The sequence below is a fragment of the Xenopus laevis genome, chromosome 6S (assembly GCF_017654675.1).
Source record: "Xenopus laevis strain J_2021 chromosome 6S, Xenopus_laevis_v10.1, whole genome shotgun sequence".
NCBI classification, from domain to species: domain Eukaryota; kingdom Metazoa; phylum Chordata; class Amphibia; order Anura; family Pipidae; genus Xenopus; species Xenopus laevis.
In genome coordinates, this window is record NC_054382.1 from 39,074,282 (window position 1) to 39,087,713 (window position 13,432).

Sequence of the window (13,432 nt, forward strand, 5' to 3'; positions counted from 1 at the left end):
GATTTACAAATGATACCCCCGAACACAGTTATTTTTAGCACAATAATGTTAGCAGAGGTAATGGCAAATGACAACAAGTAAAGAGTTAAACCTTAGATAAATACCGCCAGGCAGAACAAGCAATAAATAAAGCTGGCGTTCTTACTAGTATTCTACTTGCAGGCAGGCGGGGGCCATGCAATCGGATCCGTGATCTGTGGGTGGAAGCAGAGTGATGTATACTGGCAGTGGGCCCACTGCCAATCATATACCAGATTACTTCTGATTTTAGTGGGGCCCACCGCCCTCGTAAGTGTCAATCATGGACCGTATGGTACAAAATTAGTTATTGCGTAATGGCAAATTAACTAGGGCCTAGGGGCCCACCAAGGCCACAGGCCACCTGGTTGTTTCTGGGGGCCCCCGGCAGAGCAGTCCAACCCTGACACAAATAATTACACTATAGTATGTGATCATGGAATGCATAAATCCAGTATTCAGTGTAGGACACATTGGACACATTTCATAATGGCATATTTGAGAATCAGGAAAATTTTTGTTTTTATGTAACTTCGCTTTATGATGGAGACATCTGAAAATAATTGGGTATTCAGTTGAAGCTGATAGTGATTTGTGTAGGCATAAAATATATTTTATAAATTCCTATTCAATCCTGTTCCAGTCATGTGAAATGCTGGAACAGGTTTGTGAAGAATATTTATTGGGTAATTTAACTAGGCATCTAACTGCCATGAGAGTTTATGCCTTTAATTGCCAGGGTACAGTGCATAATATCAAACATAGTTATAAAGTGGTGTATTGATATGTCATGTGTAGCCATTAGTAATATGCAGGTGTAAGAAGTGGTAGCTCATAAACAGCTGTGAAAAATTATAGTTTCATGTCACTACTATTTACACCACTTTTCACACAAAAATGTGTTAGGTTTGGATCAGTGATTGGGATTTGTTTATTGCTCGGGCCAAGCAAATGTATCGCATAATACCAACCTTATTGTCGCAGCAATAGGTATGAGGCAAATGTAAATGTAGGTGTTGAATCATGTGTAAGATTGCACTTTATTATTTATTATATTATTTGTAACTATTGCTTATTTGCGTTTGACTTTTATAAGGAACTTGATCTCCAGAAAATCTTATAAATAGACATTGCAGCTTTGTTACAGTGCATGAAAATGGACAGAGGACAGAATTACATACATGGTACATACAGAATTACATACATAGCGACCAGTAATTGATACAAATGGTGAAGGCCCTTTGCATAAGAGCTTACAATTTAAAAGGGCAGGGATTGAGAGTAGGGCGGGACACAGTTATGAACTGCTTTGAATGTCAGTGTCATAAATTTGAAGTTTAATCTGAAAGTTAGTGGAAACCAGTGCAGGGATTGCCAGAGTGGCATGGCAGAGGAGGAGCGGTTTCTGAGGTGTATAAGCCTGGTGGCAGTGTTCATTATGTACTGGAGAGGTGACGGTCTCTGGTGGGTTAGGCCAATTAATAGAGATTTACAGTAGTCTAGACACAATATGATTAGAGAGTGAATAAGAATTTTGGTGACATCTTGGGTGATAAATTTATTATATTTTGGATATGTTCCGTGGGTGAAAGTGACATGATTTAATAAATGTTAATAGTTTTGTGACATTCAAGAGATAGCAGACAGGGAGGAAGAAACCCGAATTAAGAGCTCTGGGTTAAGATCAGGTGAGGAGATCAATTTGAGTATCGTCAGCATAGAGGTGGTATTGAAAACCATGTGAGTTGATTTGTTTGCCAGGGAAGGATGTATAGAGAGAGAGAGAAGGGGCTCAGGACAGAGCCTTGAGGAACACCAACAGAAAGAGGTAGGGGAGAAGATGATACTCCATTGTAGGAGACACTGAGGTAAGAAGAGAACCAAGCCAGGACTGTGTCGCAAAAACCAAGCCAATGGAGGGACTGGAGGAGGAGAGGGTGATCCACAGTGTCAAATGCAGCTGAGAGATCAATCAGTATTAATAGTGAGAAGTGGTTGTTGGCTTTAGCTGTTAAAAGATCATTAGTTAGTCAGGTTGGGCCAGTTTCAGTGGAGTGTTGTTGCCTAAAACCAGATTATAGGGGAGTCCAGCAGGTTATTGTCAGAGAGGAATAGTGTTAGTTTGTTATAGACTAGGCGCTAAAACAGTTTAGATGAAAGGTAACAGAGAGATAGTTTGAAGGTTATCGACATTGGAGGGATCCAGAGAGGGTTTTTTTCAGAACAGGTGTGACAAGTGCATGTTTTAGTTGAGAAGGAAAGATTCTAGTTGAGAGTGAGCTTTTGGAATGCTCAGCAAAATCTTGAGCAGAGAACAATGCACACGGAGGGGGGGGAGGGGAAAGAAGAGTGTTAAAGGTAGAGAAAAGTTGTTGTTTTTTTAAAAAGGGAGTTAATGAGTGTAGTAAAGTATGTTTGGTTGGCTAGGGAAAGGCAGGTATATGAGAGCAGGGCAGATCTGTAGCTCCAGAAGTCATCAGCAACTCTCAAGTGCATGTGAGTGTCTTTGGGGAGCTTTTGTATGAGCAGTATGCCAAGCTGTTTGGGTCCTAGTGCATTTGGTTTTGGCAGGAGCAATGTCATTAAGGGCAGTGGTGAGAGTTCTATAGTAAACAGAAATAGCCACATTAGGACATGAGGTGACGGATATTAGAGTGAAGAGAGGAATAAGAGAGATGCGACGCGTTTGAAGTCATGGGGAATATCAGGGGGTGTTGAGGGAGTTAGTGAGAGTTGAAATGTGAGTAGGGGAAATGGTGAGTTAGTAAAATTAGAGATTGAACAGAGTCTGGTAAATATAAGATCTAGAGAGTTACCATTTGAGCGTGGGGGTGTCTGAGCACAGAGATAAGCATAGGAAGGATGTTAGTGAAAGACGTTTCGAGACAGCAGGGTTGTTTCGATTGTTATCGAGTATAACTGTACATTAGGGTTTTTGAAATTATTGTAATTATACTGAATGACTGGAACTTGAGCAGCATAGGACTATTGTAGCCAGAAATCATACAGAGTTTTAAGCAGTGTTACAAGTATCTAGTTAAAGAAGGGAATTGTGTTGCCTTTAAGAATGATATACAGTGATGCTTGAAAGTCTGTGAACCCTTTAACATTTTATATACTTTTATATAAATGTGACCTAAAACATCATCTGATTTCAAACAAGTCCTAAAAGTAGAAAATCAGCAGCGTGATTAAAAGAAAACATTTATTTGGTTGCTTTTTTTGTGTGTCTGCTATTAATACCATGCTACTATTTTTATTACTCCAATCCTCATCTGTAGTCAAAGAGGTATATAATGTACCAAACACTGGCAAGGTAAAAGGCCCATGCAGATTACAGACACATATATACTCTATACTAGGCATTCTTACTTATCCCGCTTTACTGTCTGGTCAAAATACGACATGGCTATGGTAATAATAAAACCTACAGCTAAAGGCATTCAGTTGCTCAATTAAGCACTCAGTCTGCAAATGAGCACTTTCATTTGCTCCCTTTACTCAATTAATATGAATATTACTGTTTGTTCCCCAGTGTTTTCCAAGGAAAGTGACAGATTTACATAGAGTATACTAACCCCATAATTAACAATCAAACATAAAAATAACCCAGTGGTAAATGTGATATTGAAAAATGTATCCGCTATTAACTGCGCCTTAGAACAGCATGCTAATGGCTTTAATACACACAAACGGTAAGCTAAAATTTTAGCCTGTTGTTATTCAGTAGTCAATCAAAAGCAGTTTCATGCTACAATTCAAGGGAAAAATACAAAGGGCTATAGTCCCTTCCAGACTTTACCTGTATACTGAACAGAATTATCCTACATTGGTACATTTATATAACCTTGCTACTGTATATACCACCTGTCTTTATCTCTTCAAACTCATGCAATAAATTACCCAAGATGTCTGTGTGTGTGTCTTTGTGTTTGAAATTAACACACATACTCTTTCTGCTGGTGCTTTCACTTAATTGTTTTAGCAGTAGTAGTTCAGGGGCCGATTTTAGGTGTTTTGACGACAGATTTTCTGCAGGAACAGGAAGAATGCAGCTGGGAAAATCAATATTTGCTGTGGGAATTTGGTGCCTGGCATGAAGGAAGATTGTAACTTGCTGCAAAGGCAAAGTAGATCTGCAGTAATGAATAATGATAACAAAATGTCATAGAAAGGATGTCATATCTAAAAAGTCTCAATCCTCTTGAGTTTTAAGAAACTGACATTTAGGGGCACATTTATTAACGTACGAATTGGAAATTAGAGTTTCAAACTTTGAAAAATCCGCACCTAAATTGTCATGCCATATGTAATCTGGTATACCTTTTGCCAACGACAGACATTTGTCAGAGTAACTTTCTGCAATGTGAAACTGGTAAATATTTTTTGGTTATTCACATCATTGTTAGAAACACTGTTAGTGCAACTAATGTGTAAATAATTCTGTATCCAGCTGACAACATGCGTTCATTTAATTTAAATTCATTTTAGTAATCCATACTATTTTTTTTCCCATTTTTGCACTTATGGAAAATGGAAAAAAAGACAGTGGCCATTGTGCTTTATACACTTGGGGGTGATTTATCAAGGTTTGAATCTTAATTTTTGCCAAAATTTTTATTTTTTTTTGCAGAAAAACTCACAAATTCAAATTATGTTTTCAAAAATTGAATGTCTGGTATTAAAGGGGTGGTTCAACTTTAAGGTAACTTTTATTATGGTATAGAATGGCCAATTTTAAGCAACTTTTCAATTGGTTTTCATTATTTATTTTTTATAGTTATTTGCCTTTTTCTTCGGACTCTTTGCAGCTTTCAAATGGGCGTCACTGACCCCTTCTAAAAAAACAAATGCTCTTTAAGGCTACAAATGTAGTGTTATTGTTACTTTCTATTACTGATCCTTCTATTCAGACCCTCTCCTATTCATATTCCAGTCTTTTATTCAGATCAGTGTATGGTTGCTAGGGTAATTTGAACCCTAGGTACCAGATTGCTTAAGATGAAAATTGAAGAGCTGCTGAATAAAAAGCTAAATAACTCAAAATCCTTCAATAATAAAAGATGAAAACCAAATGCAAATTGTTTTAGAATATTACTGTCTACATCATACTAAAAGTTATCTCAAAGGTGAACAACCCCTTTAATTAAGCAAAAAAAAAATGCTAAAACTCGAATGTAAAAAAATTGACATCTAAAAGCTGGTGAGTTCATGTAGAAGTCAATGGGAGTTGTCCTATGTAAAATTCAAGCCTTTTTTTTTTTATTAAAATGTTTGAGTTTTTAAGCCCATAAACTTGAAAATTGATTTTTTGTTTTTACAATTGTTTTAGATCAAGTTTTTGGGAAATAAATCCATAAAAGTAAAGAAACAAGGGCTCCGGCATTTTTTCAAATTCTATGACCTTGTAACCACATAGTTTCGTATATAACCTCAGGCGTTTGCGTTTCAGTTGTGTTGACCCGACAAATGTATTGCGGTTTTACTTCTGTAGTAATCTGGCATCATTAAGACATTTTATTTTCCTTAGGTGACATTTCGGACGAGAATTTACCACTGTAACATAAACAGCCAGGGAGTGATCTGTCTCGACATCCTGAAAGATAACTGGAGCCCAGCACTCACAATTTCCAAAGTCCTCCTGTCTATCTGCTCTTTGCTCACAGACTGCAACCCTGGTAAGGACCTTTCTTATGAGAAATGGCATTAATATTCCTTGGGAACTATAGAACAATATAGTGTCTCACTATAATCTGGGATATTTATTCTGTAGTCATTGCCTGTGTGTAGAGCAAGATGCAATAAAAAGCAATTACCTTGGGCAGCCCTTAAGCGCCTACAAATCGAGTGCTGTCAGAATATTATTGCCTTGTGTTTTCTGTGCCCTTGGATACTTACCAGGTGGAGAAGTTACTGTAGGAGTTATGCTTTAAATATCACCTTGTACAGACCATTTATTACAATACGATGTATAAAAGGATTATTATACTACAATGTAACCCTTTTACAGTTTGGGCTTTCAGTTACAATAATTTTCAGCATTTATGAGCAAATCAAATAAAAGTCGCAGCTTTTGCACTTAGTCTAGTAACCCTTAGGGTTTGCCTTTAAGCAGTAAGTGCAACCTGTTGATTGGTAGCTTTGACCTTTGGGTTGCTGGATCTGGAGCAAATATTTACATTCTTCTGGACAATATGTGAGCTTTTATTACTGTGGCAAAAAAAACCAGGAGCAGCATAATATGGTATTGTCACCAGGAAACTCTTTTGGCGCAAAACCCCTCCCCACTGTAGGCCCACTGCCCTCCTCCCCCCCAAATGCCCCTTAGTTGCTACTTACTGCTCGGCGCAGGTCCTCTCTCATGGAGTTCGCAGGCGCCATCTTCTCCCGTGCGGTCTTCTTCCTGGATTCCGCGGCATTTGGCGGTGCATGCGCTGAAAGTCACAAAGTTTCCCGATTTCTTTTTTTGGCAACTTCGTGACTTTCGGCGCATGCGCAGTAGATTCCAACTCGCAAATGCTCCTACTGCGCATGCGCCACCAAATGCCGGGGAATCCAGGAAGAAGACTGCACAGGAGAAGATGGCGCCTGCGAACTCCACAGGAGAGGACCTGCAAAACTATGGGGCATTTGCCTGGGGGGAGGTAGGCCGGGGGGGAAGGATGGAAGGGGGGGCCTACGAGGGGAGAGGTTTTGCGCCAAAATGGTTTCCTTCTCCTTTAAAGTAGAAACAAACCCCTTATTACAAAAATCCTACCCCACATAGACCCCTCTTCCTCCTCCCCCCAGCCTAGCTGCAACCCCGGGCAAATGCCCCTAACTTTTTAATTACCCCTCGGTGCAAATTCAGGGATCGGAGTTCACGGCAGCCATCTTCCGGGTCTTCGGTAATCTGACAACGAGACCAGTATGGCGGCGCATGTGCAGTTGGAGCAATTTCCCGGTTTGCTGAAGCGCCGGAAGTAGACACGAAAATACGGAAGATTGGCTGCCGTGAACTCCGATCCCTGAATCTGCACCGAGGGGTAAGTAAAAAATTAGGGGCATTTGCCTGGGGTAGCAGCTAGGCTGGGGGGAAGGAGAGAGGAGGGTCTATGTGGGGTAGGGTTTTTTTTTAATAAGGGGTTTGTTTCTCCTTTAAGGGAATGTCTTATTTTAAACATATTTGCATTAAAGCTTAATAATGTTTTTAAGTTATTAAATGTAATTGCAATTTAAAGCAGTATTATCCCCTTTTGTTCCCTGGTTATGACTCCTGAAATAATGTAACAGAAATCTCCTCCAGGTCCCCTTAATTATCTGGTTTAGTCTACTACATTGTCACAACCAGTGAGAAAGATAATAAAGAGAACACAACGGGATGACACACATTATTTTAGTATAAATATGCAAAGATAAAATGCCATGTGGTAAGAGACACAGTAGGAAGGAAGTCTTATTAACTCTACAGGGCAGACCCCTATTTAGAAAAATGGGGTCTGCCCTGTAGAACTGGCACAGGAATATGTATAATGCTTTCAGGAAGTCATTGATTGTTGCAGTCACATAGTTCCTTGAAAAAAAATCACATTTATGCAGAGGGAATGCAGAAAAATCAAATATGGCTGCTGCATCTAAAAAATAGGAGATATAGCCCCAGATATATTTATATATAAAATGCACTTTTATTTAGCCTTACTGGATTTGCTTTAGTAGTTTAGACAAGTGCAAACAACACAACAGAAATATAATATACTAAAGGGAAGAATATTAAAAGCTACTACTAATCCACAATACTGCTTTTTATTCACTTTCTGAGAATGGTTAATAAGAATTCTGCTCATTCTAATCCCTGTATTCAGTCCATTCTCCTTCATTTACTTAATCTTATTACTTATTATAGAGCAGAGCCTGAGTAATCATTTAATACCCACTCTAGTTAGGGCAACATGTCAGAATGAATCCTAATAAGCTAATTAACAAATTATATTTCATCTAGTATAATGCAATTAGGGAAAGTATATTTTTAATAATTGAAATAAAAAGCTGTCGCAGTGATACTTCTCTTTAACCAGGCTGCTCTAAGAGTATCCAGTGTGTTATATGAGCTTACTAGATAACCAGTGGTCAATAAATGTACATTAAAGGGATACTGTCTTGGGAAAAGATGTGTTTTTTTTTCAAAATGCATGAGTTAATAGTTCTTCTCCAGCAGACTTCTGCAATGAAATACATGTTTCAAAAGAGCAAACGAATATATTTAATTTTGAAATCTACCATGGGGCTAGACATATTGTCAATTGCCCTCAGTCATGTGACTTGTGCTCTGGTAAACTTCAGTCACTCTTTACCGCTGCACTTCAATTTGGAGTGATATCACCCCCCAGCAGCCAATCAGCAGAACAATGGGAAGGTAACCAGATAACAGCATTCATTAGTAAAAATCCATGTCCCGCTACGACTTCTTCAGTTACATTGAGTATGAGAAACAATAGCCTGTCAGAAAGCAGTTCCATAGTGCAATACTGGCTCTTGCTAAAAGCACATATCCAGGCAAAATGACTGAGATGTCCGCCTACACACCAATATTACATCTAAAAAAATGCACTAGTTGGGTTAGGAATGAAAATTTACACCGCAGAGCTAGTTATTTGCAGTGTAAACAGTGTAATTTAGAAATAAAAACTACACCATAAAAACCATGACCTTTAACCAAGTGATGTGATTAAATATTTAATTTCAGTTTCTTGCCCAGGCCTCTGTATAATATGTGCCCTAAAATATGTGCTAAATTACTGTGATCCTGAAGAATCCTACAGTTACAAATTCATGAGTTCCAGTAATACAGTTTTTTTTGGACAGGCTTTTTATGTGTGATCAAGCATCAGTCAGAGCGCTGTTTGGTAGTGTGAGTGGGTTGATAGCCTCTTGTTGGTCTTGCCTTACAAATGATTTAAACTCGACCAATACATATCTGTGTGATCTTGAACCAGTAACTAGAGGGACAGGATGTCATTTTGGCCCCATACGTGGGTCAGTAGGTTGCCTCCTTGGTTTGTAGAAGGTGAAAGTGACTATACAAAAATTGTCTGAATTGTACAAATTCTTCATATTTTACACTTTAATAAAAAAAAAAACCCGCAGGAATCAGAAAAGTGATATGATAAGGTACACGGCACTGAGTAACCCCCAAACTTGAAAATAGGAGAACAGGAAGGCAAATTATCCAATAACTATAACAAACGAAAGCCAGTTGAAATTAAATTGGACCAGGACATTCTATACCACTAAAATGACCTTAAAGATGAACTAGCCAATTAAAGGTTGCTGGATGTGATCGGCCATATTATGTTCCAATTACATTCAGTAAAGTAATCACTTCAAGGCATTTATAGAATTTCTACACCAAAGCTGCTACGTTTTTCACATGTAACATGTAGTGCCAGATTTATTAAGGTTCAAATGGTAAATTTGAATTTCCTCATTTTTTTTTGTGTCAAAATTTTTTTAATTTAAAACCAACTCGAATATAAATTTGAATGTGAGATTTATCACAACTCAACCATGGAAACAGTTCTAATTTGAATAGTCACCAATATTCACTAAAACCTGTTGAACCATTTGAATATGTTAATAGCCTTCATGACATTTGAGGGTTTTTTTCGGAGGAAAACTCGATTAGTATTTGATTTGAATTTTTGGGTCGGGATTATTCAATCGAATATTAGACGTCAGAGTTTTTTCATAAATAACCTCCCAATCGAGTTGTGAATACATTCAAATTCATTTGAGTAAAAAAAAATCACATAAATTCAAAATTTGATAACCCCCGTAAAGTATGGTACAGAAACGTTTTACTGCAATTCAGAACTAGGGCCCTACATTTAAATCCAGCAAAGAGTTTGTAGGTTCCCTTCCTGTGTGTGTGTGTTCTCTTCACATGTTCTGGATTGCAAGTCTGCCAGTGCATGGTCCTATGAAAGTGGTAACAACAGTTATATATTTTAATATATATATCAATGACTGCTATAAAACATACCTTTTTGGAGGAGGCATATTGTGTGTAACAAAGCCTAATGATATTCTGCATAACTGTGAGTTCAGCCTTTGAGGCATTTGATTTTATCCATGCTATCAGTATTAAAAAGTAACATTCACAGTACTGTTTTATAATCAGTTTTAAAACCAACTGCAAAATCCCAAAAATCCCAAAAGCCAAAACCTCTCCCTTATAAACATAACTAATTTGGATTTCTGGGTAACCTCAACACAATAATAACATTATACCAAAATAACCCAGAATCACTTCATGAAGGCATTTCTAAAAACACATGAAAACAATAAGTAAACCGTGGCTATAAGAAATAGATACGGGAGAATATAATAAAAGTCGCAAAGAGCTAAACAATTTGCACAAATAAGAATAAAAATCCACATCTCGCAATGTAATATTGTTCCTTAAATTGTTATTACATTGCGAATTTTAATTGCAGATTTTAATTGGGCGCTCTTAAGAAGTGCTTGAAGGTGTCGTAATCTTTTGGAGCAAACATAACGACTTTTTCGGTGAGACGTTTTATTACATTTAATGCGCATTGGCACAAATGATAAGATTCGCAAATGGTTTTCCACTGTCAGAAGTGGTCGCCAAAGGCTTTATTAAATTCGCGCAAAGCAAAATTTGTTCGAACAAAGGCATAACTTTTCGCATTGCGAATAGTTTTTCCGTTACTGACTTTTATATTCCTCCGATAGTGATTAGACAACGAAGGGGTCTTCATAAAGTGGAGTATTTACGCACCACATCTAGGAAGTGGCCCAGGTGCACCGCCCTGAGCCCACAGCATGGGGAGCGGACAACTGTGAAAAAGTCTGAAGCAGGCACTCAAATAAAGGCAATCTTCCATCAAATAGTAGAAATCAAGTAGAAAAGATTTATTGTGTCCTCAGCCTTACGCGTTTTGTGTTACAAACACTTAATCAGCCTATGATTTAGGGGCCGATTCACTAAGGGTCGAATTTCGAAGTTAAAAATACTTCGAAATTCGACCCTCGGATTGAAATCCTTCGACTTCGAATATCGAAGTCGAAGGATTTAGCGCTAATCCTGCGATCGATCGATCGAAGGATTTTCCGTTCGATCGAACGATTAAATCCTTCGAATCGAGCGATTCGAAGGATTTTAATCCAACGATCGAAGGAAAATCCTTCGATCAAAAAATCACAGGCAAGCCTATGGGGACCTTCCCCATAGGCTAACATTGACTTCGGTAGCTTTTAGCTGCCGAAGTAGGGGGTCGAAGTTTTTTTTAAAGGGGAAGTACTTCGACTATCGAATGGTCGAATAGTCGAATGATTTTTCGTTCGATTCGTTCGATTTCGTTCGAATTCGAACGAATTTAACCAATTCGATGGTCGAAGTACCCAAAAAATACTTCGAAATTCGAAGTATTTTTCATTCGAATCCTTCACTCGAGCTTAGTGAATCAGCCCCTAAGTGTTTGCAACACGAAACACGTAAGGCAGAGGCCCCAAAAATCTTTTCTACTTGATTTCTACTATTTGATGGAAGATTGCCTTTATTTGAGTGCCTGCTTCAGACTTTTTCACGATTCCTCTGATAGTGTCTTGTGATAGTATAAAAGAGGTCTCTTCTACTGGACATAATGGTCCCTGTAATAAACACTGGATGCAGCCAAGCTAACTGAAAGGCAACTAACCATATGCTAGTTTGTTTTGGGTTATTTTTGAGGTGCTTTTTTAAAGATAGGTGGGGAGATTTATCATATTCCTACAATTTTTTTTCCACAGTTGTACCCTGCTTTGCACTTTGAATGGGGTGCAAAAGCCCACCTTCCTCTTTATGAATACAGCACTGACGGCAACTTGCAACACTGTATTCATGGGTCATAGGCTGGGGGGAGGGACATAGGTCTCCCCCATTTCTGCCCACCCTATAACTTGCAGGTTATTCAGAAATGGAAGATAGGGAGCATTAATGGCCACAGAGTGAAAAATAGCTGCTGCCTTGAACCCACCAACAATGGGCTCTGCACCTTAAAAACTTGATGGGGTGGTAAGTACAACAAGGCCTGCAAGCAGATACTTCTGAATGGCCACCAAGGAGTGTGTTTTTAGCATTGTGACAACTGGAAGGTTCCAAGAGATTACAATCATAGTTTAAGGTTTAAAACTCTTGTCTCTTGCGTGAACCCTCTCTTTCTCCTTTACAGCGGACCCTCTTGTTGGAAGTATCGCCACTCAGTACATGACCAACAGAGCGGAACATGACAGAATGGCCAGACAGTGGACGAAGAGATACGCTACATAGGAATATAATAAAGTAGACCTGTGCAAGCACATTCACTAAGTGCATCAATAGCTCTTTTCTTTATTTTCTCTCTTTTCTTTTGTTTTTTTTTATTCTTTAACAGTTTGTGACAAAATACTGTATGTCTTTTTTTTTTTTTTTTATTAAGACTTTAACTTGAATTTCCCTAGAAAATAACAGGGAATTTTAGTTTCTGTGCAAGAAATGTTGAAATATGTGATAGTATAGAGCTTTGTTTGAAAGCATTGTACCAATATTTGTGTTTCCTGTTTTGTTTTTATATTGTATTCATATTTTATGAGGGGGTATAATTTAATTCTAAGTTGCCCCTCTACATAGATTAGAGTTAGATCTGATTTTTTGTTACAATTTGATCTTTTTGTACTTAAAGTCTTCATGGTGGGTGCATGCTCCAGGGAACAAACTTTTATAGATAACGTCTGAAATCCGGAATCTCCGTGCGTAACAAGGAAGTGATTCTCCCACAGAAGACTTTCTAAATGAACAAAAAAAAAGGTGTATTTTGAACTATTTAAAATGCTTGTAAATTAATTTAGCAGGGTGTGGAGCATTTGATGTACACTTGTGTTATAAAGCACTCAATAAAGACACTGCGACTGATAAATAGTCTTTTTCCCACTAGGCAATGTGGCATGTATGTATATGTTATGGTTATGGTGAGAAGATAAAATATAGAGGAAACTAAGTTCTATGGTGTAGCTACGGAACATATATATGTGTGTGTGTGTGTATATGTATATATATATATCTATATATATAGATAGATATATATATATATATATTCAGCCAAATCCCTAAGATTGTGACTTTTTGTCATAAAACAAGGAAGTAAAAAAATGTTTAGCCGCTGTCTGCATGCCTCTTTTTTTCCCTCCCCTCCCTCATTTGCATATGCAAATTAGGCTTTGTATTCAGTCCAATGAGCTCAAGGGAAAGACAAGCAAAAAGGTCTAATAGTGTAGAATCGTTATACCACCTCTAGGGTGGGTTTTTTTTAAACTGACCATGAAGGGTTAATTATATGTCCTATATTATCATGTATTGATAGTAGAAAGGGACTCACACACTATAAATTTTAATAAG

General features: G+C 37.9%; 1 protein-coding gene across 1 annotated transcript in view; it reads left to right on the forward strand.

Annotated features, from left to right (window-relative positions):
- ube2e2.S (ubiquitin conjugating enzyme E2E 2 S homeolog) overlaps positions 1-12,970 on the forward strand; it is a 138,182-nt gene extending 125,212 nt beyond the window's left edge. The window contains 2 exon segments of the mRNA NM_001094579.1: positions 5,549-5,696; positions 12,231-12,970. Coding sequence (NP_001088048.1) covers positions 5,549-5,696; positions 12,231-12,328 — 246 coding nt within the window. The 3' untranslated portion in view covers positions 12,329-12,970.
- The last annotated feature ends 462 nt before the right edge of the window (positions 12,971-13,432 follow it).